This window comes from Acinonyx jubatus, chromosome A2 (assembly GCF_027475565.1).
Source record: "Acinonyx jubatus isolate Ajub_Pintada_27869175 chromosome A2, VMU_Ajub_asm_v1.0, whole genome shotgun sequence".
Taxonomy (NCBI): Eukaryota; Metazoa; Chordata; class Mammalia; order Carnivora; family Felidae; genus Acinonyx; species Acinonyx jubatus.
The window spans coordinates 53,803,112-53,829,628 of NC_069383.1; the positions used below are offsets into that span (position 1 = coordinate 53,803,112).

The 26,517-nt window shown below is 38.2% G+C and overlaps 1 protein-coding gene across 2 annotated transcripts in view; it reads left to right on the forward strand.

Moving 5' to 3' along the window:
• The window catches only part of RAPGEF5 (Rap guanine nucleotide exchange factor 5), a 224,282-nt gene that overhangs the window by 64,707 nt on the left and 133,058 nt on the right, over positions 1-26,517 (forward strand). For both annotated transcript variants that reach the window (XM_027075113.2, XM_027075114.2), the window contains exon 7: positions 20,649-20,697. In XM_027075113.2, coding sequence (XP_026930914.2) covers positions 20,649-20,697 — 49 coding nt within the window. The remainder of the gene's footprint in view (positions 1-20,648; positions 20,698-26,517) is intronic.

A 26,517-nucleotide genomic window follows, 5' to 3' on the forward strand; every position in this document is an offset into this window, starting at 1 on the left:
TTCCCACCCCCGAATTTCTCACCTCTAGCAACCACCAATCTGTTCTATGTATCTATGAGCTTGTTTTTTGTTGTTGCTGTTATTGTTTTTCGATTACATGTATATGTGAGACCCCATGCTATTTCTCTTTATCTGATTGATTTCACTTAGTAAAATGCTTCAAGTTCCATCCATGTTGTCACAGATGGCAAGATCTCATTCTTTTTTATGGCAAAGCAGTATTCCATTGCATGTAGATACCACATCTATTTTAGCCATTCATCCATCAGTGGGCACGTGAGTTATTTCCGTATCTTGGCTATTGTAAATCATGCTGCAGTGAACTTAGGGGTGCACATATTTTTTAGTGTTTTTGTGTTCTCTGGATAAATACCCAGAAATGGAATTGTTGGATCATATGGTAGTTCTATTTTTAATCTTTTGAGGTACCTCCATACTGTTTTCCAAAGTGGCTATGCCAATTTACATTCCCATGAGCAGTGCACAACAGTGCCCTATTCTCTATATCCTCTGAACATTTGTTATTTCTTGGTTTTGTTTTTTTTTTTTTTTTTTTGATGATAGCTGTTCTGAGAGGTATGAGGTAATATCTCACTGTGGTTTTGATTTGCATTTCCCTGACGATTAGTGACGTTGAGCATCTTTTCAGTTACCTGTTGACCATCTGTTTGTCTTACTATTCAGGTCTTCTGCCCACTTTTAGTTGGATTGTTTGGTTTTTTGCTGTTGAGATGTATGAGTTCTTAATATATTTTGGTAGATATGTGACTTATAAATATTTATCAGATATATGACTGTAAATATTTTCTCCTATTCAGTAAGTTGCCTTTTCATTTTGTTGGTTTCCCTTTGCTATGCAGAAGGTTTTTAATTTAACAGTTCCACTTAATGATTTTTGCTTTTGTTGCTTTTGCTTTTGGTATTATATCCAAAAAACCATTGCCAATACCAATGTCAAGGGAGTTACTGCCTATATTTTCTTCTAGGAATTTTATGGTGTTTCAGGTCTTACAGTCAAGTCTTTAATCTGTTTTGAATTGAATTTTGTGTATGATGTAAGAAAGTGATCTAGTTTCTTTTGCATGCAGCTGTCTAGTATTTCCAGCACCATTTATTGAGGAGATCATCCTTTCTTCATTGTATATTCTTTGTTGTACATTAATTGACCATATATGGATTGGTTTATTTAAGCTCTTTATTCTCTTCGTTTGATCTGTGTGTCTGTTTTTATGCCAGTACCATAGTGTTTTGATTACTATAGCTTTGTCAATAGTTTGCAAGCAGGGAGCATGATGACTCGAGGTTTGTTCTTCTTTCTCAAGATTGCTTTGGCTTTTTAGGGTCTTCTGTGGTTCCATAGAAATTTCAGAATTGTTTGTTCTTATTTCTGTGAAAAATAGAATTGGAATTCTGACAGGGATTACACTGAATCTGTAGATTATGCAGTTTAAAATATTGACCAAAGAAGAGTGCCTGTTGTGTGCAAAATCATTATAGCCATCTGTTTAAAAAGCACTCATTATGGACCAGATACTGTGCCAAACATTGTGTTTGTTTGTACATACACATACATATACATTCTGTTCAACTTCACAACAACCCTATGAAATAGGTGGCATTATCCCTGTTGTATAGATAGGAAAGCTTGTAGAGGTTAAGTAACTTGCCCAAGGTCACTCACTTAAAAAGGAGCAAAGCCAGGATCTAAAGTTGGAATTTTCTACTTCCTAGTTATGTTTTCTTAACTACCATGCCTCGTTTTCTTGGTAATGTAATATATTATTGGGATAGTTGCAGAAGCAGCAAAGATATGTAAGATGTTTCCTACAGCCATACCAGGAAGACAAACACAGAGTTAAGGTACAAAGCAATTGGCATTTGAGTACTGAATAGAGTGGTGTATAGATAGTAGATTCAAGAACAGTAACAGAAAGCTTCATTGAAGAGACTTGAACTACCATTGAAGACAGTCAGGGTTTGAACATGTGGTAATTAGGAAGATGTATACTCTAGCAGTGGGGTTTATTGTGTGCAGGTGGAGGGATGAGAAAGTAGAAAGGGAGAATACTGAGACGCCAACTGGCTGGAGAAGAAAGTCCCAGCTAAGAAAAGTGAAAGACATTTTGAACAACAGATTATCATTATGGAATAGACATTTAAGAAAAAAGAAAGATGACAGACACCTGTCTCAGTTGATAGAACATGAGACTCTTGATCTCAAAGTTGTGAGATGAAGCCCCCAGGTTGGGTGTAGAGCTTACTTTAAAAAAAAAAAAAAAGAAAAGAGATGAGTTGAAGAGGGGAGACTGAAAGGCTGACAAAAACCTACTTTATCGTGGTATTTGTGGGAACCGAAAGAAAAATGAGTTCAAAAGCGACCACAGAGAATTTTTAAAAAATCAGTAGGACTAGGTGAAGGTGGAAGAGGAGTCAGAATGAATGGAAAAGTGATGATAATCACAGGAAATTGAGTAAAATACTTGGAAGGAAACAGAGTTTGGACATACTGAGTTTGAGGACATAGAAACATAAAATATATAAATATTCAAGAAATACCTGGACATGTGAATCTGGAGCTTAGAGAGGTTGGGGCTAAAGCTACAAGAACCAGTCACAGAAAGGTTGTCATTTGAAGAGCAGGGTGGGAGGTAGGGTCTTGGGGAGCATCCACGGTAAGTAGGAAGATGAGAGGACCATGAGAGAGAAATAACTGAATGGTTTATACCATGAAACTAAAATTCAAGGATGCCACTCAGGGGTGCCTTGGTGGCTCAGTCGGTTAAGTCTCCCACTTCAACCCAGGTCATGATCTGAGTTTGAGCCCCACATTGGGCTCTGTGCTGACAGCTTGGAGCCTGGAGCCCGCTACAGATTCTGTGTCTCCATCTCTCTTTGCCCCTCCCCAGCTTGTGTTCTGTCTCTCTCCCACTCAAAAATAAATAAACATCAAAAAAAATTTTTTAAAAAAGGGAGCCTCTGAAAAGGTGGGATAGACAGCAAAGCATTTGCTAAATATTTGGTGTAAGTGATCTTACTCGAATAATCTCCAAGCTAAAAGATTGAATGGATTGAGGTAAGGTATAGGTGTAGTGGTAATTAGTGATGAGAATAAAGGACAGAGAAGAAAATTTCATCTCTTTAAATCCATGGGTAATTGGTCTAGGATAGTGAAAATTTCATTGAACTGAAATTGAGAACCTTGATTCTTAATTCTTCCAACAATGTATCATTGGTTAAGTGGTTGGACTGGACCATATCTAAGTTCTAACAGTCCTCCATGCATTGCATAAGCCTTTATGAAGGAACCATTGTGCCTCATGTCTTCACAATGTAGTCATTCCTATTGTCAGTGGTATCAAAACTTTGTTACATAGGTGCAGACACCATGTAGGAAGGAGAATATTTATGCACATCAGTTCTCATCCACCATAACCCCCAAACACATTAAATTCCATGCAATGTGGAATTGTTAATATGCTCTTCAAGGGTTTGTGTCTGGGGATATTACAAAGGGGGTGGTAATCTCCAGCAGTACAATTTTCTGTGCTGTTTTATTCTCTTGTTATCAAACTTGAGAGCTTTGTATATGTGGTCTTATGAGAAATCGTTCATTTCTTTAACCCCAGTAGTTTATTATTCCACCTTCGGTTCATCAAGGGAAAGGTCCCGTCCTCTAAAAAAAACAATACCTACCCTGATATTCTACCCTGGAAGAAAATCTCACAAGTCAGTTTTTATATTAAAGGAACATAAGAAGACAGTGCATATATAGATATAAAATTGTCATGATGACTCAGATTTACAGTTGTTAAATTTACATAAACATGAATGATAAAAATGTTCTAGCCATGTTTCTGGTGATTTTCAGGAAAGAGCTACTCTCCCAAGTACCTAACATCCCAAAACCTTAACAGTAAGACTCTGTAAGAGGTTTTCAGTTGAGGGGAAAAGAACATGGCTCGAGTAGACTCCTTGCATTATAGAATGTCTCCAGAAACACTCTGGGCATTATTATCGGGAAAGAGTTTCCCTGTTTGTACATATGGTTTCTGCCTCAGCACCTTAGCTGCTTTTCTGATATCTTCTGACCCTACAAACTTTGATAACTTGAAAACCTTTTCTTTCTCATTTACTGTGAGTCTCTGTTGGTTTGATAAAGCTGAACAACTAAAAAGAGCCCTTGAATTACAACCTACCTGCTCCTATCCTTGAAGTTCTCAGCATTATGTTATTTTATTTTATTTTTAAACGTGAATTCTAACAGTGTTCATGACAAAAGCATTCAGAATTGATGATACAGCTTTTATGTTTTTGTTACAATCCAGGGTAAACTAAATGTAGGGGAGAATTTATAGTGAATTAAGTATGGGTGTGAAAGCCATAGTTCTTAGGATGTAAATTTATGAAGTCAGCTAAATTTTGAGAAGAGTTTCCAAGAGTACTTGGAAACGTTCAAAGACAGGAAATGGAAACATGAGCATCCTTGAGTAAGAGATAAAGCTGATTCTAGGCTTCTATCTCTTACTTAAGACCAACATCCAAAACAAACCCTACTAGGCTGTTTCTCTTTCTTTAGAATAATTTTCATGATGGAAATTGTAGAGATAAGCAAATAGAAATTGAGTGAAATTTGTGATTTTTGTTCACACAGTCTAATTGTCAAGCCACTGAAGTAATGCAAGTTAGGCTAGGTTGTGAATTATGTATATTAGATGCCTGTTTGGTGGTATGGTTACATTAGTGGCGCTTACAAAAGGAGAGGGGGCATGTGGTGTGGTACTCTGTGCTTCTTGGTCCTGAAGTCAGCCATCACTTAGATGGTGAAAAAGAACAGGGTTGAGTGTCTGCAATAAAACATTAACCTGGTAGTGGGAGTGATGGAGGGTTTGTGGCCATGTCTTGAGAGATGAATTAAAATTACAAATCAAGTGTTGCAAGTTTAGGAAGAGAGATCAAAGAGGAGAAGGACAAAATCTAAAACTCTGGGACCATTAACTAGACACTCTTACTACCTTGTATTCCTTCTCAGAGCTGATTTAGTTTATCATTCTTACCAGTTTAGATGGTTTCTCTGTATGTTTCTACTCTATCCATTTGTTCTACTCTATCCATTTGTTCATTTTCTTCAGTTCATCCAACTTTATCCTAAAAGCTCTGCATATGATACTTTTTTTTTTTTTTTTTTTTTTGGAGAGGAGAGAGAATGACCATATGTGCATGAGTAGGGGAGGGACAGAGGGAGAGAGAATCTTAAGCAGGCTCCCTGACATGGTGCTCAATCTCACAACAGTGAGATCATGACCTCAGCTAAAATCAAGGGTTGAGGCCTTTAAGCACTGACCTACCCAGGCACCCCTACATATGATGCTTTTAATGGAATTTCTAAGTTCCTTCTCATAGGGTCTTCAGGTACAGTATCATTCTCTGAGAAATACCACTGAGCTGAAAAAAAAAAAATCTCACCAACCAAACCCAAATTATAAATGGAGTGTCTGCTAAAAGTTCTAGAAGACCTTGAAGCAAACGAAGCGCCCCCCGCCCTCCAAGCAAAAATTCATGCTAGGATATATAATGTTGGGTGAAAGTTTAGAGAAAAAGAAACCTGCTATGAACTTTCTTTTTACAGGAACAAAAAACATGGTTTTAACTGACTGCTTGTCACTGTCAGGAAAACATTTTTCCCTGCTCAGTGTCCAGAAGTTGTGACTTAACACCATCAGTTTTCACATCACCTGTGAACTTGTTCTCACACGATTTCTAGCATTCTTTGTAGTTTAAGTCTTGTTTTCACTTTTTCTCCATTTTGGATCCTGCTTTCTAGGTAGAACAGACCTAGCTGAGTCTCATTCACTAAGACCTGCACCTAACTTGGGCCTTTGTCTGATTCTTCTCCCAGTTTGTCTTTTCCTTAGAGTTCTTGGGAAATACTTGTTATGGAGGTACAAGGAACTGGGTCTTAATGAACAGGCAGTTGTCCTGTATCATCAAGTACACAATGGAACTCAAGGATGCAAACTTTTCAAGATGGTCTGTCCTGCTGGCTCTTTCCTTCCTTTGCTGTTGCCTATTCTTATGTTCTACTTTTGCACATTTGGATCTCCTCTCCTTTGCCATGTCCAGTCTTTCAACCTGAAGCATCAGTCTTTTTCTATGAGGATGTGCCTTTCACAGGCTTTGGAAAGCATGTGATGTGGTTAGGATTCCTTCTGTTCATACTTGAATCTACACGTTGGGTTTGGTACACTGGAGAAATTCCCTTTTAAACAGTAGTGTCTAAAGATAACAGTGACAACTTTTTCAATTGGAAACTTTAAAAATGGTACCAGTTGAGGGAGCAGAAGTAGCACGGGATCTGGGTTTTGAAGAGTCTTTAGAAACTTGAATTTTGGAGATCTACTTAAGAGACTGTTGCCAAGTTAACAAGGTTTGGGAATAATCTTAGGCTAGTGAGAGATTAAGTCACATTTAATACATGATAAGCACAATCCAGTGATGATTTTCACCATATTTAGAAATAGATTTTTTTAAACACTCAAATGCTAGCTTCCATTCACCCTTTTTTCCTGGCTATCTGCCTCTTCCTTTCTGGGGAATGGAGAAATGGAGTGTAGTTAATCTCCCTTTTCTTAGTCTATCAGGGACTTGAGCGGGCGTGTTTGCTCAGAGAATAAAAAGTAAGTTAATCCCCCCGGGAATGAATGACTAACGTTCTGTCTGGCTGCTACAGGATCATGAACATCTTGTTACCTTATATTTCTTATCTGTAGGGAACATAAAATTCCTATTTGGAATCATTACCTTGGCTCCAATGTTTCCAGGGGTTTAAGAGTTACCGTGTGATTTGGGGAAAAGCCAAGTAGATTGAATTTTGAGAAAAAGTGTCAAATGAGGCCCTAGAAGGCAGACCTGATTTCAAATAACATCAAAAAGGCACCAGAGGAATTATAGCACATATCTGGCATGGTATTTTCATTGTTCTTGTCATTTACAAGAAGCCGAGGGACTTGTTAGTACCTTCCCTCACTGTTCTTTAGAACTACCCTCATCAGCTAGAGTGTCCGAAGGGCCTTGGGCTGTGGATGGTAGGTCTCTCGGATCACTTGGACACCTAGTAAAGCTCCTTCCGTTTTCCTCAGGTAGGATCTCAGTGACATTTCACTAACCCATGACTGTCAATATTTTTTTAAGATTTTTTTTAAAGTTTATTTATTCACTTTGGGAGAGACAGCACATGTGGGGGAGGGGCAGAGAGAGAGAAGGAGAGAGGATCCCAGGCAGGCTTTGCACCGTCAGTGCAAAGCCTGATGTGGGGCTTGAACTCACCAACAGTGAGATCATGACCTGAGGTGATGACGGACTCTTAAGCGACTGACCACCCAGGTGCCCCCATGACTCAATATTTGAACAGATAGCCAAATGATAGATTCCTATCCTATGTCAATAAAAAATGCTTATGTGTTTTATATCTATTGCATATCAGAATGGTTTTCTTCATCCTGGGAATAAATCGCTTAATGCCACATGTACACACACACACACACACCAACTTTTAACGTTAATTACTAAGTTATCTCTGTTTCCAAAGAAACCATCTGTGCATACTCAGATTATATGGTACTCTCATTTAACACTAGCCTTGAGAATTTGGTTTTGATAAGCAGCATAATACATGCTGTTTCACCTATTGAAATGATGCCAGTGAGGGAACATTGATTTAAAAGCATTTGTTCAGAAAGTGTGAGTGTATAGAACCCATTCAAGAATAAAAGAGGTCTCAACAAATCCCTGTGAATAGGAGTAAAGTGTGTGTGTTTGTATGTGTGTGCATGTGTGTATTCATGTATATTATGGTATTGGGGTATCTCTTGCCAAGATGAATGAAATCATTTTGATATGCAAAACACACAGAAGACATTTTTAATTGACAAGGAAAAGAAATACACTATTCAGCTATCGATTTGTATATTGACACTCATGTGTTTGTAAAGTGTTACTGTGAAAACTTATCTGAGGGAAGCTGAAAGAGTTTTAAAAGAATGACCCATGAACATTTCGTCTTGGACTGCAACTTCATGCATTTGTTTAAAATAGAACTTCTTATAGCTGCTTACATGAAATGTAGTTTTGCATCCTTAAGGCAATGTAATAGCTTCTTATAATATGTCCATACATGCAGCAGGACCAGGAGACATATAAAAACATGAAAATTACTTGAGTTTTTGGTGGTGATGGAATAAGGTAGATTTTAACTTAATTTCTGTTATATTGTTGTAGAACTTAGTATATAATGAAAGTTTATGTGAATACTGGGTAGAAATCACGTGAGTTCCACTCTTATGTTTGTAAGTGTCAAAATGATGGTAAAGCCGGTAGTGAGTTGTCATTACTGTGGGTTATGTTTGCAGTTCTATTTATTTATCTGACACTTGGATTGTTTGGTTTGAACATAAAGACTTCGCAATTGAAAGTAATTTCAGAATAGAAAACATTTCTGTAATGAAACTACTCACTAGTAACTCATGATTAACTTAAGTGTTTATTACTTCCTAGGTTATTTTTCTTGTGTGTATACTTTTTTATGAAAAAAAGAGAGACTCTTTTATTTTGTGATCTGTACTTTTTACGGAGTATGTTTTCAGTGCTGAAAAGCTGCTCCTATGGCATTTGTAATGGTTCCAAAGTATCACATTCCATGGAGTTTTCATTATCTCCTATTTTTGAACACTGTGGTTATTTTCAATCTTTTGCTATTATAAACAACACAGAGATGAACTTCTTGGTGGGGAAAATTATTGAAGAAACTTTCTTGCAGATCCCATTTATTATCCTGTTGTTGATTTAAGGAAGACGTCGGTAAAGGGCTAAGACTGGCTAATATTTGTTGAGTTCTTATCTTGTATCTTGTGCAGGCATTCTGCTAATGCTTTTCGTGCGCTGTCACATTTCAATCCCCCAGAGCTGGGTGTGTTATCCTTCACATTAGAAAGATGGAACGTTTGAGATAGGAAGTATTAATTAAGAGTCCAAATGAGATTTAAAATAACAGTTCAGGGTTCAAAAAGCAATTTGCCACATTCTCTTCACTTAAAATACTTCATAGTTACTGAATAGGTCTCTGCAAGTTGGGTTTGGGATTTGATTATAGAATTCTCTTCTTCTCTGAACAATTTTATGAAAAGAGATCTATGAGGTTATGTTAAATAGTATCTTAATTTTTAACTTGTTCAGAATCATTAAATACTGGTAGACATGGCTGCATATGGTTTAGTAATTGAGAAATCCATTCAGACCGATTCGTAAGCTCTTCTGGTTCCATTGTGTGAACTCAGAGGCATACTCTGATTTCATAGCAGGTAAGTCATTTTCCAGAACTAGGCTCTATTAGCAAGTGATGATAAGGCCCTAAAGAGGTGTTCATGGATACTTTTTTAGAAGGCTGTGAGGATCTGTGTTACTATTCTGTAGTAGGGAGAATGGTCCCCCAAAGATGAATACACTACTGGGCATCTGCAAACATTGCATTACATGGCAAAAGATATTTTGAAGATATGAGTAAGTCTTCAGACCTGGATTGTCTGAGTGGACCCCATCTGAATCACATGAGCCCTTAAAAACAAAGAAGTTGGCTGGGCGGTAGTCAAAGAGAAATGGCAGAAGAGAAGGTAAGAAAGAATTCCAAGCACGAAAAGGATTAAGTGTGGCATTGCTAGATGTGAGAAGTAGGATCCCATGTGCAAGGGACTCAGAAACGCAGAGCAGCCGGCCACGTTCTAGCAATGAAACAAGCACCTCAGTTTTACAGACACAAGACCTAGTTGATGCCAACAACTTGAATGACCCTGGAGGCATATTGTTCCCCAGAGCCTGTGAATAAGAACACGGCTGTGCCCAAACACTGATTTAGGCCTTGTGAGTCTCTAAGGAGACATGTGGCATAGCCTGTGGTATAGTGGTTGAGCCACACTATACCCAGACTCCTGACCTATGGAAGTGTGAGATGATAAATGGATGTCATTTTAAGCCAGTAAATAGGTGGTAGTTTGCAATGACAGAAATATAAAATAAATACACATTCCTCGTTACATACCCATAATTCCTTGATCATAAAGTAGCAGTTAATCTCTCAAAGCTAGTTAAGTTTTTGGATACCTCTGAAGTTTGGAAGCGCATTTCTAAAACTAAATTCTATCCTTTGTACATTTATGAAATCTCCAGAATTCTGTGAAAATTTAAAAGTTTATTCTTAATACTTGAAGAATTCTGAACATACAAGCACTTTAAACACTCTTCACAACTTTTTGATGAAACCTATCAGTCCCTTTTATGCTAGTTGCAAAGGAGCAGGAACTAGGTGGGTGGAATATAATAAAGCAGAGACAATACTGGTTGTCAAAGAGTATAATTCAGGTGGGAAGAAGGGGCTTAAGCCTATGGAGTATTAAACAAATTAAGGACTAGATATTTATTTATATAATATTTATTAAGCTCAACTGCATTAATTATAATAATAATATGATGGTAGCTAGCACATAGCACTCACTATGTGTCAGGCACTGTTCCAGATGCTTTGGGTGTTAACTAGTGTAATTCTAAAAACAGTCCTCTTGGGGCGCCTGGGTGGCTCAGTCAGTTAAGCGGCCGACTTTGGCTCAGGTCATGATCTCGCGGTCCGTGAGTTCGAGCCCTGCGTCGGGCTCTGTGCTGACAGCTCGGAGCCTGGAGCCTGTTTCAGACTGTGTCTCCCTCTCTCTGACCCTCCCCCGTTCATGCTCTGTCTCTCTCTGTCTCAAAAATAAATAAACGTTAAAAAAAAAAAAATTAAAAACAGTCCTCTGAGGTAGAGGGCTGTTACTCCACCCTGCAAACTGGAATCCTAGAACTCTTCTCAAAGTTGATGTAAAATAAATGGAGATTTCCTTCTGCCATTTTAGGCTTTTGGATGTTGAGCTCTGAATCTTTTCTTCTAGGCAGCCCTCCCACGTTAGCAATTTTTATAGGTAGACTTTCTGATTGGAGGGAATTTTAGTTGATCTGAATTCATCCGAATACAAGTCTTTCTAATGTAATATCCGTAGAGATAGGAGACCCCTAGAATTTCTGGGACCTGACTGGTGTTGACAGTTCACTATATCTGCAGTTGAGAACCTCACCTCCAAAAAACACAATGAGGGGTGCCTGGGTGGCTCAGTTGAGTATCCAACTCTTGATTTTGGCTCAGGTCATGACCTCACAGTTCATGGAATCGAGCCCTGTTTTGGGCTCTTCACTGACAGTGCACAGCCTGTTTGGGATTCTCTCTCTCTCTCTCCCTCTCTCTCTCTGCCCCTCCCTCGCTTGTGCATGCACACATGTACTCTCTCACTCAAAATAAATAACATTTTTTTTAAAAAGAAGAAAGAAAATACTCTGCGCTTACCAAAAAACGGAAAAAATAATGAGACATAAAAACTAAATATTTAATGAAGCAAACGTAATGTTTTATTTCATTAGTATAACTAAAATCAGAATGTCCAACTTGTTTACTTAAAATATATTTCATATGTGTGATATTTTTATTTGTTAAGAAATTTGTATTGACCAGCAGTTAGAGCTTTGAGGAAATCTGATCAGAAGTAGTAAGAGCAGTTTTGAAAACTGAAGGAGTAGATACACATGCTTTTCTGAAAAGATGTCAGTGTTCTTAGCTTGCTCTTTTCAGATTTCTTTCAACCAGTACATCTGTAGCTTCTCCTGTGATTTGCACTATGAAATTTATGAGATTTCCAGGAAATGGCCACCAACAGTTATTTTTCATCTGTTTGTTAAGATTTGTACCATTTTTATCTCTGTTGGGTGGGTTAGATGACTGTGACATCACCTACTGTTGAACTCACAGATACCACTACCTGCAGGAGGCTTATGCTTACTCGCTTTTGGTAGTGAGTGATTTTGAAAGGAGACATTCGTAAAACAAATTGTTGGAACAATCCTTTGGTCTGAGTGCTTGATCTTTACCTTCCCCTATAAAGCTGAACCTCATGTGGTAGACCATTTCTGCTGTGGATAGCTCTGATTATTTGGAAGTTCTTAGAGCTAAAGCATACCTTTTTGTAACTTCACTCCATTGGTCTCAGTTTTACCTTCAACCTTTGAAATATCTGAAGCTTATGATCGTGTTCCGCCTAAGTCTTCTCTTCTCTGAAGCAACTACAAACACTTCATTTCTATTCTTGATCACAAGCATATGTACTAGGGGTGGTACCAAGAGCCAGCGTCAGAATGATGAGCAAAGGAGTTCATTTCAGGGGGCTCATAATAAACTATTGGGGACCCCCAGTTCACTAGCCTGTGATAGTGCTAGAATTGAGGTAAATGTTACTAGAGTATAGGCAGGGAGGACTTGGTGCCACTGGGGGAGGTGGGTAGCCCTCAAGAGAAGACAGTACCAAAGATGGGTCCTGAAGGACAAGAAAGTCATGGTCACACAAAGTGTGGCGTTGGAGAGGCATTCCAGACAGAGAGCATCTGAAAAGGCACAGGCCCAGATTGGAGGAAGAGCATGGCCCTTTCAGAGAATTGCAAAAGTTCTGTTGTACTAGGGCCAGAGCATTTTCTTTTTTTCAAACATAGATTTTGAGAGGAGGCATGGAGACAGAGATAATACTAAGGACTAGATCAGAAGACTACTACATATTCCATATCAGACAGTGGACTCTGTCATGGTGTCATGGGAAAGTATTTGAAGAATTTGTTTTAGCAAGAGATGTAATGTAAAATTTATATTGTAAGATGATTAGTCTTGCTGTAAAGAATGATGGGGTTTGAAGAGAGATAAATTAGGGATTAATTGAATGGAAAAGCATGGTGGGCTGAGCTAAGTCAGGGACACCTTACTTTTTGGTTTGAGACCCCGGGGGCATGGTGGTACCATTCACTGATTTGGTGTATGGGACATAGAGCAATTTTATAGAAAATTTTACAGGAAAAAGTGGTAAGAAAGTGACTTCATATTTAGAAATGTTGAGTTTGAGCTACTCGTGGGATATTTAGGTCTAGGGGGTGAATGGATATGGGCCTGTAAGAGATGCAGATCGAATTGAAGCACTGTGAGTAAATGAGATTGCCTATGGAGAATGAACAGAAAGGGAGGATCTAGAGGGTTAAGGACAGATCGTGAAGGATCATCAACATGTAAAGGTAGAAGAAAAGGAGAGCCTTGAGAGAAGAGAAATCGCAGTCAGAGAGGAAAGAGAAAAACCTTAGAGTATGTGGTGTCATGAAATCACAGTGGTTAAGAAGAGAATAGGAAACAGCGTCAAATCCTGCAGAGAGGACCAGGGGAATAAAGGGTGCAGCATTTGCACATTTAGCTACAAGGAGGTGGCTATGCCCCAGTTATCCTCCTGTGGACACTGTCTACTCCTCATGAACCTAAACCGATGATACTCCACACCGAATACATTCCAGATGTTGGTCTTCCTGGATTCTATCAGATTTGGGTTTTGGTGGTTTTTTTTGTTTTGTTTTGTTTTTTGTTTTGTTTGTTTGTTTTTTGTTTTTTTTGGTGGCCTGAATGTTATCCTTCTTGTAATGTTCCTAAAAACATTGTTACTCATTCTGAGTAACCTCATTTCCGTTGTTAATTTACACCATGCTTGTGATCATCTAAAAATTGCCAGATCTTTTTAATGTGAACCTCTGTGAAAGCAGATGTATGCACATGTAGCAGACTTAAATAACAGACTTAAAAACCTAAGCGAAGGACTTGATTCCAGTGCATCTTGTTGTTTTCCGGCCACTTCTCCATACATATTGGTCTCTTGAATGGTCAGTTGTTGTCTAAGTTATAATAAAATAAATAGGCATATCTGTGAATGTTCAACATAAAATTGTGTATAAAAGATTTTTTAAATATCCCTAATGGACTTGAAATAGATGAGTAAGCATATTTTATCATGCCAGCATGCTTAACAAATACATCTTTGATACACTGACAAAAATGACCAGGAAAACAACTATTTGTAAATAAACTATTAGGTGGAGAGGAGTAGTGTCTAGACAGATGTATAAATAACCTTCTTAATTTTCTAATTATTGGTTTCTAATTATTGGTTTTCTAATAACAGGTAATCACAAGATTATCCTTATGTCAGGCTTGTGGCAATATTAGCTCTTCAGAACAAAATAATGAATTTGGAAATAGGAAAACAGTCCTCTGAGGAAAGAACAAAGAAAATTGTAACTTAGTTCTTGGGAGTTCCTTCATAGGACAAAAGTCTAGCCAGCATCAGTGCTCAGTTTGTATCTTATCTAAAAGTGTGTTAATTACTTCAAGAAGCATATTTATTTGGTTTTTTCTGGAGTCCTTAACGTCCTTACTAGCTTAAGATTTTATGGTGGTTTAAAAGTGAGTATAATGGGGAATATGACAGGGGAGAAAATTGGATACTGTTTCTTCTTACATTTAATTTAGGAAATTGAGAAAATGGTTTCTGTGTTTTTAAATGTTTTTATGTATTTTTGAGAGAGAGAGAGACAGAGAGACAGAGCACGAGCAGGGGAGGGCAGAGAGGGAGGGAGACACAGAATCCGAAGCAGGCTCCAGGCTCTGAGCTGTCAGCACAGAGCCCATTGCATGGGGCTTGAACTCACAAACCGTGAGATCATGACCTGAGTTGAAGTGGGAGGCTTAACCGACTGAGCCACCCCGGCTCCCCTCTTTTAAAAACATTTCTATCATGGTATAAAAATTTAAGTGTTTCTAAAATTAATAGATTTACTAAAAACCTTTAGGAAGTCTTTGAGTTGGTGATTTATTCAAAGTTAGTTTGTAAGGACAACCCTCTGCTTTGCTAAGACCTTTGCCACAATTGATCTGTCTTTTCACAATGAGCTTCATTCTATCCAGCTTGGTTTTCAAGGGTCTCTTCCTCCATGTCTTCTCAGTTAACCTCTCCCAGAGATGCTCCCTGGCACTCAGAGTTTGCATTTGACACTTTCTGTTGCCTCTTGAGTCTTGGCATTGTTGCAAAAATAGCTTCCTTTGGATTTGGGGGCTGAAGGCACTGTTAAAGTGTAAAGGAGAAAAGAAGACAAATTCTTGTTGAATTTCAGGACTATTTTGTGACCAGCCATGCTGGTTATTGAAGACCTTTAAAACAGTGCTTGGGCACCTGGGTTGTGTGATCACGCAACAGACTCTCAGCTCTGGTTGTGATCTTGTGGTTCATGTGAGATCCGAGCTCCATGTTGGGTTCTGTGCTGACAGCATAAAGGCTGCTTGGGATTCATTCTCTCTCTCGCTCTCGCTCTTGCTTTCGCTCTGGCCCTCCCCTGTTCATGTGTGCACATGCTGTCTCTCAAAATAAATAAACATTTAAAATGTTGCAACATGTTTCTGATGAGTAACAAGGGGAGAGGGAAAGTTTTGAGATATCTTGGTCCCTTAATTACCTTTGATGTAGATATTCGCAAGAGCAAATAGACCCTAAGCTACAGATGAATTTTGAATTATTTAGTGCTCTTGTGTATTGAGTAAACTATATTTTAATTAAAGTTTAAGGTTTTTAAAAAGTGTCCCTGCAGTTTTCCGTGTACTTGAGTAGTTTGTGTCTGTGAAACTGCTGACGTAGTAACAGAATTTTATCATTTGATTGGATTACAGCATGGTTCTATACCTAAAATACAGGAAAGGCCATGTTCCTTTACAGTGGAATCATATGAGAGGAGAATAACATAAAAAGGAAAGATGGACTGCCAGTTGAAATGACTATAAGATTAAAAGGTTGAGTCTTGGGAAAACTGAGATACCTTACTGAATAGTGATTCTCAGCCTCGGAAACAGCCTGGAATCACTAGGGACCTTTGAAACAACACTAGCAGCAAGTACTGATGCCTGGACTCTCCCCAAGAGATTCTGACTCAGCTGGGGCTCAGTATCAGTAGTTTTTTTTTAAAGCTCCCCGGGTGATTCTAGTATGCAGTCAGGGTTGGGAACTGCTGAAGTAGATCGATGAAAAGCCAAGCTAGTTAAAGAAAGCATTTCTTAATAAAGCAGTGACTCCATAGCTGTTTGACAAGAGAAAACCTGATGGAAAAAATGAGGGAGGGAACCTTTGAGTGTACAGTTCGTAGAGGTGTATCATCTATTACTCAGTTCTGAAATATAAAAGCTCTGAAAAACAAGTTTCTCATAACTGGGTGACAAAGTCTAAGCTGCACCGAACATCCTGAGGCTTTTTCTAATCCTCCGTTGCCTCATTTGGTCTGAATAATGATGCATTTCATTGCAGATATATATTCGTGCGTCTGATTTCTGATTACATGTTGCCACCCCGGACCTCGCTGAAGATGTGACATAAATAGGATCCCTTTCTGAAATGTATAAAGGTTTCAATTCTGAAGTACATCTCGCCACAAGGGCTTCAGGTCATAGTAGAGAAGCGTTACGATAGACAAGGCCAAGGTAGTATTTGTACACTTCTACTGCCTGGGCAGTGGTTTAGTGCCCACATTAAATAAAAACAATGACGTGTATCAGAATGTGGCTCTTGGCTCTGCATGTGTATCTGTATTTTTTTGATGTTTATATTTGTATTTATTTACTTTGGGAGAGAGAGAGAGAGAGCATGAACAGGGGAGGAGCAGAGAGGGAGAGAGAGAGTCCCAAGCTACTCCGTACTGTCACACAGAGCCCGTTGCAGGGCTCGAGCTCACCAACTGTAAGATCACGAACTGAGCCAAAATCAAGAGTCTGACGCTCCACTGACTGAGCCACCCAGGTGCCCCTGCAAGTGTATTTCTTGAGCCTGATATAGGAAGAGGGTTCATTGTAGTCACAGTGAGAGAAACTAAGGTTAACTAAGAACACAAGTAGATAAATTAAAAAAATAACCTTTTTCTTGTAAAAGACTCCTGGGTATAACAAACTGCCTCAAAATTTAGTGATTTAAAACTATACATTTATTATCTCAAATAGTTTCTGGGGGTGCCTGATTAAGCGTCCAACTCTTGATTCCAGCTCAGGTCATGATCTCACAGTTTGTGTGTTTGAGCCCAGTGTTGGTCTCTATGCTGACATCATGGAGCCTGCTTGAGATTCTCTGTCCCCTGTCTCCCTCCCTCTGCCCTACTCCTGTCTGTCTGTCTGTCTGTCTGTCTCTCTCTCTCTCTCTCAAACATAAATAAAAAAACATTATTAAAAAACCCACAAAAAGCCAGTTCCTGAATGTCAGGAATTCAGGAGCATATTATAGCTGGATGCTATAATATGAGCAGGATGGCTTTTGCTCAGGATCTCTCAGGAAGTTGTCCAAATGTGGGCTAGGGTCCTAGCCATCTGAAGCCTAGACTGGTGCTGGAACATGGGATTGCTTGTTCAGGGCCAGCCAGTCCTTTATTAGTACTTAAATAAAATTCTAGTTTCTGTTTCTGCAGTTTCTCAAAGTTTTAGTTTTCAATACAATAATATTTGCATAGGAGGCCCCAAGTCCCGCTCATATTCTTTTCTGAAAATTCCTGCTGGGAGTAGCTTATTAGTGGGGAATGTCTTCTCTTTGCATTTTCTCTCCCCTAGGTCCTTTCTAGGTTTTTTGGGTTTTTTTTGTTGTTGTTGTTAAAGATTACTTATGCATCCACCTCCTGTGGGTCAATGAATGATTGCTGATTCTTGCTACCATAAAAAGACAAACAGGTCCCTGCCTCAGTAGAACTTCCATGCAGAAGATAGGAATTAGTCATTCATTTGAAAATGATTAAATACATGCCAGTGTGCTTTAAAAAAAAAAAAAAAAAAAAAGGTTCTGTTACGATGCTACAGGAAGCTGCAATAAGATCTTAGCTAGTTTGTGTTTTTGCTTGATCAGCACTTTGTCCTTTTTGTTTTGTAGGAAGAATACCTACCCTTGGGTTTTTTTATCAAAAACCTCCATCCTGGAGCAGAAACAGGGAAGCTATTACACACCCCACTCCGCATAAAGCACTCTTACATCCTCCCTGATGGCAGACATTCAGGGGATTGTAGTTCTATAGAGTAATCTCATTTACTTAAAAAAAATTTTTTTTAAACTCAGATTTCTTCTCCATTCACCTGTGAAATTCTTGTCTCTCTCACTGGCCTCTCTCCTCTCTTCCAGCTCTGCCAAAGTGTTGTGTCAGTTTCTTATGTACCCTGTTCCTCCCTTTCTTGCCCCACCAAATCTTTGAAAAGATGAGATACCATAGGAAGTTGGGAATCTAATCCCTTCATTTTTTGAGCTCTTTATATTTTGAGATTTATTTCTAATTAGAGAAAGAAAAACTGAATATCTGTGAATTTCAGGTATGGAAAATTGACTTCCTGTCCCTGAACCACGATGGGATCTTCCCTGGGAGGTTGTAAAATCAGGAAGCCATTGACAAGATCCCAGTTTATTGTCTGCATCTTTGCCCCCACCCCTGAGAATTTGTGACACTGTGAGAGAGGAAAATCCCGAATAGAGAGGATCATATTACAATAAAACTTATAAACAACTTCAAATATGTAAAGGATGCAATAAATGATGTTTTCATTTGTGACTGTTTTTATTTGACTACCCACGCAAGTATTTGTAAAGGATTTTTGGTGGTCACGTATCCTTTTTCCCCTTGGCCCTCTTTTTCTCCTGAAGTTCTTTTTTTTTTTCTTTTTTAAGTTTGTTGTTTATGTCATGAGAAAGAGAGAGAACGAGAGCATATGCAAGCAGGGGAGGGGCAGAGAGAGAGGGAGAGAGAGAATCCCAAGCAGGTTCTGCACTGCCAGCTCAGAGCCCAACACAGAGCTCAAACCCATGAATTGCACGAGATCATGACCTGAGCCAAAATCAAGAGTCAGACACTTAACCAACTGACCTACCCAGGTGCCCGTTCCCTACATTTTTCAACTGCAAATTTTCCTACTATGAGCATTTTCAGAGCTGACATCGCATGGTTGGAGAGGGACTGATGGTCTTCTCATTACTGAATAATTTTCCAGAGAGAGTCTTAAGGTATCATAGAAGGGGCTAAATCAAGAATATACCCTTTTTGCATGGCCCGTGTACTAGCCAGACAGGGAAAACACAGCGGTAAAGCAGTAGTGAAGGAAGTTGCCTTCCTCACGTGGTGATGCCTAGCCATCGTGAAAGCAGTTCACAGTGGAGTCCCAGAGTATAGCGTATATATCTACTTTCACCTTCAAATAAATGAATACATATTAGATCAATTTTAATAGCAAATCTTCTGTAACCTTGAACTTGTGAGTTCTCCCTATAAAATGTCATTAGTGTAATGTATTAAGCTGCAGGGCATTCCAAACTCACCAGCACTTCCAAACACATGAATGCACATACACTTCTAAGCTTAATCCTAGAGAGGAATGAGCTTGCTCATTATGGAATTTTTGTTGCTGCTAAACATAGATATCCCAAAGATTATCTTCATGGTATCTTTTTTTTTGGGGGGGGGGGTATTTTTGAAAGTGTTATGTGAAGTGAAGTGAAGTTAAAGTGAAAATGTTATTTTTGAAAGTGACTATGGTTGGGGTTCTTGGTGGCTCAGTAAGATAAGTGTCTGACTTCAGCCAGGTCATGATCTCACAGTCTGTGAGTTCCCGCATCGGTCTCTGTGCTGACAGCTCAGAGCCTGGAGCCTGCTTCAGATTCTGTGTCTCCCTCTCTCTCTGCCCCTCCCTCACTCGTGCTCTGTCTCTCAAAAATAAATAAAAATATTAAAATTTTTTTTAAAAAAGTGACTATGGTTATTTTTGTTTTAATGTTTATTTTTTGAGAGAGAACAAATGGGGAACGGGCGGGGGGGGTGGGGACAGAGGATCTGAAATGGGCTCTGCTCCAGGAGCAGAGAACCCAACGTGGGGCTGAACCCACAAACCATGATATCATGACCTGAGCCAAAGTCGGACACCCAACTGACCGAGACACCCAGGTGCCCCAAAAGTAACTGTGGTTACCGTTTTTGGTTTTATGTTCCTCTTTGAGAATGCTTTTAGGAAAGGACTTAAGCATTCAAAGTGTGGGGTGGTGGAGAGAGTGAGCAACCAAAAATCTGGGCAAATAAGTGGGGTCAAAGGCACTTATTAAAGTTCATTTTGTCTATTTCCATTTCACTGAGTCAATGGCACTTACTTTTATGTGGCATATTTTCCAAAATGGTTGCTGTAAACCTGTCAGACTTGAAGTGAACATTGATTGTGTTTGAGTAGAGATCCAATTACACCAGGATCATCTATTTTAACGTTTCTAGAATTTCTGTGTAAGCTAGAATCTTTGAGGGATAAATAGTATTTAGTATCTTCGCCAAGGTATCTTGCGTGTTTTAATAATTTGTTATTTGAATTATTTCTGAATGTTTTATAATTACAGTTTTGAGGCTCTTCCCTTCATCATAGCAAAAATGCCAATGTTTTACAATGTATACATTCTGGCAACTGTGTAATTTATTTTAAGTCAATATGATTCCTTGAGATTTTTGACCTAAAATTCTCTTGCAGAGGTTTTTCCATCCAACTAAAAACAAACAAAAGCCAAAAAAGTGACAGCAAACATAACTTTAATTGCAATAACTCTTAATTTTGGTGCATACCCAAACACAAAGTACTGCTTTTGATAGCTTCATTTTTCTTGTCCTAATTTGATTTTTTACCCCCCTAATATCAGGTGCAGAGAGAGCTTGCAGCTGTGATTGCTTTGAAAGCAAGGAAGTCTGGTGAGTAGTCCTTCCTGGGGCTGAGCTAATCTCAGGAAGTTTTGATGCAGAATGCAAAAGAGTATCACTATTTGTTTTCAAAATTATATACTCTCCCATTGAAACAGCATAAGCTACTATATGTCGTTCTTTAAAATTTTACTGCCTTGTTTTATTCAATATGAGATGGAGACTCGCTGAAGTAGAAAAACACTTAAGAGGAGTGTCAGAAGGAGGCATCCTTTGCTGTTCAGAGGGAGGAGATCAATGCTGAATAGCATGACAAACAAACAGAAGGGAGATGCTTCTTAGGTCACGGTAAACTGGAATAGGACTTTGCAGACAGAAAGACTATGAAAAAAATTGAATAAATAAATGGAACAGAAATGTTGTGAGAACACAAACCATCCATTTTACATCTTTCTTTTTCCAATTAGAAACTCTAAGGAGAAAAAAAAAGAAACTCTAGGAATTTGCTTTTCTCACAGTTAGCTTTTGAATCAAACGCACCTTAGTATGAATGAGCTTATTGTATTTACACCATTTTCTTTGCTGATTTGGCTGATGTGGAGGACACAGAGACTGCATGCTATAAAGGTAGAGAGAAGGATGCAAAGAACAGTGATCTTGACCCCCCAGGATAGTGAACAGAAAGTACAGCCTGAATAGGGCGCCTAAGTGCCGGCATCCGAACTTGGCTATTTGCATAGGTGGAGACCAAGATGGAGAAAAGACATCAATATAAAGGTTTTGGGAGGGAGGGCCTAGAAATTAATGTGCTGGAGCTGTTCTTGTTTCCTGGCGTCATAAGAAGACAAAACTTACAGTCTGTTTGAGTTGGAATGGCAGTGTCGGGAATTTTTTTTTCTTTTCAAGTTTCAGAAAAAGTTAAGGGAAGTAATTAACCTCCAGGGTGTCATGGCTGGAGAAAGAAAATAGGGTGGCTGGAGAAGAGGGGTGCTAATTTGCATAAAGTGCGATGGGAAGGCCTCTGGTAGGGGGCATTTGAGCAAGACCTGAAGGCAGTGAAGGGGTGGGGCATGTGGCCATCGAAACAAGTGCCTTTGGGCACAGGGGTGCAAAATGTGTTTGGGGAACAGTAAAGAGGTGTGAGTGGCTGGAGCCAGGTGAACAAGGAGAAAAGAGGTAAGTTTTGGATGTCAAGCTAAGAAGTTTGATTTTCTGGAGGTGAAGAGAAGTAAGCAAGACCTCTATAGGTTAGATTGTGCAAAATAAAAGTTTTGGTGTGAAGTTAATTTTATTATTCCGTGATGTGGCTGTATGAAGTTGGACCTGTTTTGCTTACTTAATTGATGTGTGGAGCTTGGAGTGTGAACACAGCTTGGGCAACTGCTCAGGACAGTGAAATGGTCTTTCACACGTGCACAAATGTTGGGGACGATGCATGTGAAGATTCAGGCAGAAGGAATCCATTGCATTTTTTTAAAAAGTAAGAAATTACAAACAATCCCTACGTCCTCTTAATAAAGAAATAAGAAAATTGAGCAGTACAATGGAATGTTTAAACAGCTTGTAAAATGATATATAGAAGAATTGATACAGTATTCATTGCAAAAAACTATATGTAATGAGCATACATTACTTCTTTTCATAATAAAAATAGTTTTGATTATCTTTTTCTTACTATTACAATATAGCATGCTCATTGAAAAAACTTTGCTAATAAATGAGTGTATGAATAAAGTGAAAAATCACTCATTATCTCACCAGCAGAGATAACCACTGTTACTTTTCTTGTATATGTTTCCAGATGTTTCTGTATTAGTATGTAGATACTATATTATTATATATTAATATGCAGATTTGATAAAATTGGGATCATTTTATCTGCATTCTTTTTTTTTGAGGTAATTATATGTTCATATGCAGCTGTAAGAAATAATACAGAGACCCCACATTTCCTTTTCCCAGTTTCACCTAACAATAATATTTGGCAAAACTATAGAACAATATCACAACCAGGATATTGACTCTGATACAGAATATTTCTTCCATCACTACAAGGATCCCTCTTGTTGCTCTTGGGTAGCTACACTGACTTTCCTCCCACCCTTTCTACCCCCTTAACCCATGGCAATTATTAATCTGTTCTCTATTTGTATAGGTTTTGTCCCTTCAAAAACATTATATAAATGAATCATACAGTATATAACCATTTGGAAATATCTCTTTTCACTTGCCATAATTCTCTGGAGATTCTTTCAGGTTGCTGTACATCAGTAGTTCATTACTTTTTATTGCTGTAGAGTATTCCACCATAGGAGTGTATGTCAGTATGTTTACCATTCACCCATTGAAGGACATCTGGGTCGTTTGCAGTATGGGACTATTATCAATTAAACTACATCTGCAAACATTCATGAATAGGTTTTTATGTGAACCTACGTCTTCATTTCTCTGGAACAAATGCCGATGAGTACGGTCACTCGGTTGTTGGGTAGTTGCATGTTTAGTTTTTTAAGAAACTACCAAGCTGTTTTTCAGAGCAGCTATACCATTTTACGTTCTTGCTAGCAATGTATAAGTGATCCAGCTTCTCCACATCCTTGTCAGAATTTGGTATTGTCACTGGTTTTTATTTTAACCATTCTAATAGGCAGGAAGTGATCTCTCACTTTTTGCATTTCCCTAATAGCTAATTTTTTAGTTTTTGTGTAAGGTGTAAGACAGGTTGGAGGGTTTTTGTTTTGGTTTGGTTTGGTTTCTTTTTGTTTTTGTCGTTTGTTTTGTTTTGTTTTGTTTTTTTGGCTTATTAATGTCCAGTTACCCCATCACCACTTGTTGAAGAGACCATCTTTCTTAAATTGAATTGCATTTACGCCTTTGTGTGGATGTATTTCCAGGTTATCTGTTCTTCTCCATTGAACAGATTCTGTTGGTATCCACCAGGCTTGATTACTGTAGCTATATATAATCTACTTTGTACAGGATTCATTTGCATGTCAATAATATGAATCTACATCTTTAGTTTCATTAGCTATATATACTATAAAATTCATTTAACTAATTCTTGGTTGTATATTTAGGGTTTTTCTCCCTGTCCTAAATAACAATAGAAGGACCTAAGGATATATTCTTAGACTTGTATCATTTTTCCCTTTTCTAATTATTTTCTCATAATAAATTACTAAAAATGGAATAGCTAGGCTGATAGCTAGGTGTAGACAGTGTTAAAGTTTGGTTTTTCACATTCAGGACTTTAAGTCCTCTGGAATTTTTTTTGTATATGATGTCTGGTAGAAATCAAGTTTTCTGTTTTCTTTATGCTAAGTCAGTCACCCCAGTAGCATCCATTGGGTATGATGCCAACTCCATCATATATGAAATTCATATATATTGTTTCAGTTATCAAAGCTTTATAATAAGACTTTTTCCAGGGTGGGGATAAGGCAAATCTCTTCTTACCTTTCTTGTTCTCATAGTTTTATTTGGCCAGGTTCCGTGAAATCTGATACAGGAATATTTTAAAGTATATCACATTTATAGATCATTAGATACATTTGACACTTTGGAAAGAAGCGTTTCCATTCAAGAACTTAGGATATCTTTTTTCATTTTTTCAAATTTTCAATCCTGCTAAAGAAAATTTCTCCATAAAGGCCTGCTAAAGAAAATTTCTCCATAAAGGCCGGCCATGCACATTTTGTTTGTATTTTTAGTTACCTTGTGATTTTGGTTACTATTGTAAACGAACTGTTTCTCTCTGTATCTCTCTTTCAATTCTCTTCTATGATGGTTTCTCAAGTCTTTATCTTTCATGACACTTGTGTTTTAAAAGCTGTACTTTTTAGAGAAGTTTTGGGTTCACAGAAAAATTGAGCAGAAAGGACACAGAGCTATATGGGAGCTCTTCCCCTACTGATACACAGCCTCCCCTACTATCAGTAGCTCAGAGTGGTGCATTTGTTACAATCGGTGAACCTACACTGATACATTATTACTACCCAAAGTCTCTAGTTTGCATTAGGGTTCAGTCTCTATTGTACATTTTATGGGTTTGGGCAAAGGTATAATGATACGTATCTACCATTACAGTATCATACAAAATAGTTTCACTACCCTAAGAATCCTCTGTGTTTCACCTATTTCTTTCTTTCTCCCAAACCCTGGCCACTACTCCTCTTTTACTGTTTTCATAGTCTTGCCTTTGCCAGAATGTCATGTAGTTGTATTCATACAGTATGCAGCCTTTTCAGATTGGCTCCTTTTGCCTAGTTAGTAATTCGCATTTAAGATTGCTTCATGACTTCTCATGTCTTGATAGCTAATTTCTTTTTAGCACTCAGTAATATCCCATTGTTTGTGTCTTCCACAGTTTATTTATCCGTTCATCTATTGAAGGGCATCTTGGTTGCTTCCTAGTTTGGGCAATTATAAATAAAGCTGTTATAAACATCACTGAGCAGGTTTCTGTGTAGATGTAGACTTTCAACTTCTTTGTGTAAATATCAAGGAGCACAACTTCTGGGTGCTGTGGAAAGAACATGGTTCGTTTTATAAGAAACCGCCAAACTGCTTGCCAAAGTGACTAATGCCATTTTGCATCCCCGCCAGGAAAGCATGAGAGTTACCGTTGCTCTGTTCTTTACCAGCATTTTGTTGCTGTCAGTGTTCTGGACTTTGGCCACACCAATAGTTGTGTGGTGGCAACTCGTTGTTGTTTTAATTTGTGTTTTCCTGATGACACAAGATGTGGAGCAGCTTTCTACATGCTTATTTGCCATCTGTATACCTTTGGTGAAGTGTCTGTTAAGGTCTTTGGCCCACTTTTTAGTGAGATTTTTTTTTTGAGTTTCAAGAGTTCTTTATATATTTTGAGGGACAGTTCTTTTTCAGATGTCTGTTTTGAAAATATTTTCTCCTACTCTGTGGCTTGTCTTCTCATTCTCTTTCCATTGTCTTTTGAAGAGCAGATATTTTTAATTTCAGTGAAGCCAAGCTTATCTTTGTTTCATGGAATCATGTCTTTGGTGTTGTATCTGAAAGGTCATACCATAGTCAAGGTCGTCTAAATTTTCTCCTATGTCACATTCTAGGAATTCTGTACTTTTGCGTTTTTTATTCTAGGAATTCTGTAGTTTTGCGTTTTTTATTAGATCTTTGATCCATTTTTAGTTAATTTTTTTAAGTTTATTTATTTATTTTGAGAGAGAGAGAGAGAGCTAGAGAGCATGTGTGTGAGTGGAGGAGGGGAAGAGAACCAGAATACTAAGCAGGCTCCGCACTGTGAGATCATGACCAGAGCCGAAACCAAGAGTTGGACGCTTAACCAGCTGAGCCACGCAGGTGCCCCTTGAGTTAATTTTTGTGAAAGGTGTCAGGACTGTGTCTGGGTTCATTTTTTTGCATGCGAATGTCTAGTTGTTCCAGCATCACTTGTTGAAAAGACTCTATTTTATCTGTTACATTTCCTCTGCTCCTTTGTCAAAGATACTGATTTGTGGGGGTCTATTTCTAGGCTCTTTGCTCTATTCCATTGATCTATTTCTCTATTATTTAGACAATACTCCACTGTCTTGATTACCGTAGCTGTACAGTAAGTGTTGACATCATGTAGTGTCAGTCATCCAACTTTGTCCTTCTTTAATACTGTGTTGGCTATTCTGGGTCTTTCCCCTCCATATAAACTTTGGAATAAGTTTGTTGATATCCACATCTATATTTGTTGTCTTTTATAATTGGTATTTTTTGCTGCATGAGAACCCTTGCTTTTGTGTCTAGCAAAAGTGTTGAACTCAAATGAATTCTAATAGCTTGTTTTAAAATGATCTTGGATTTCCTATATGGGCAAATACATCACCTATCAATAATGACTAGTTT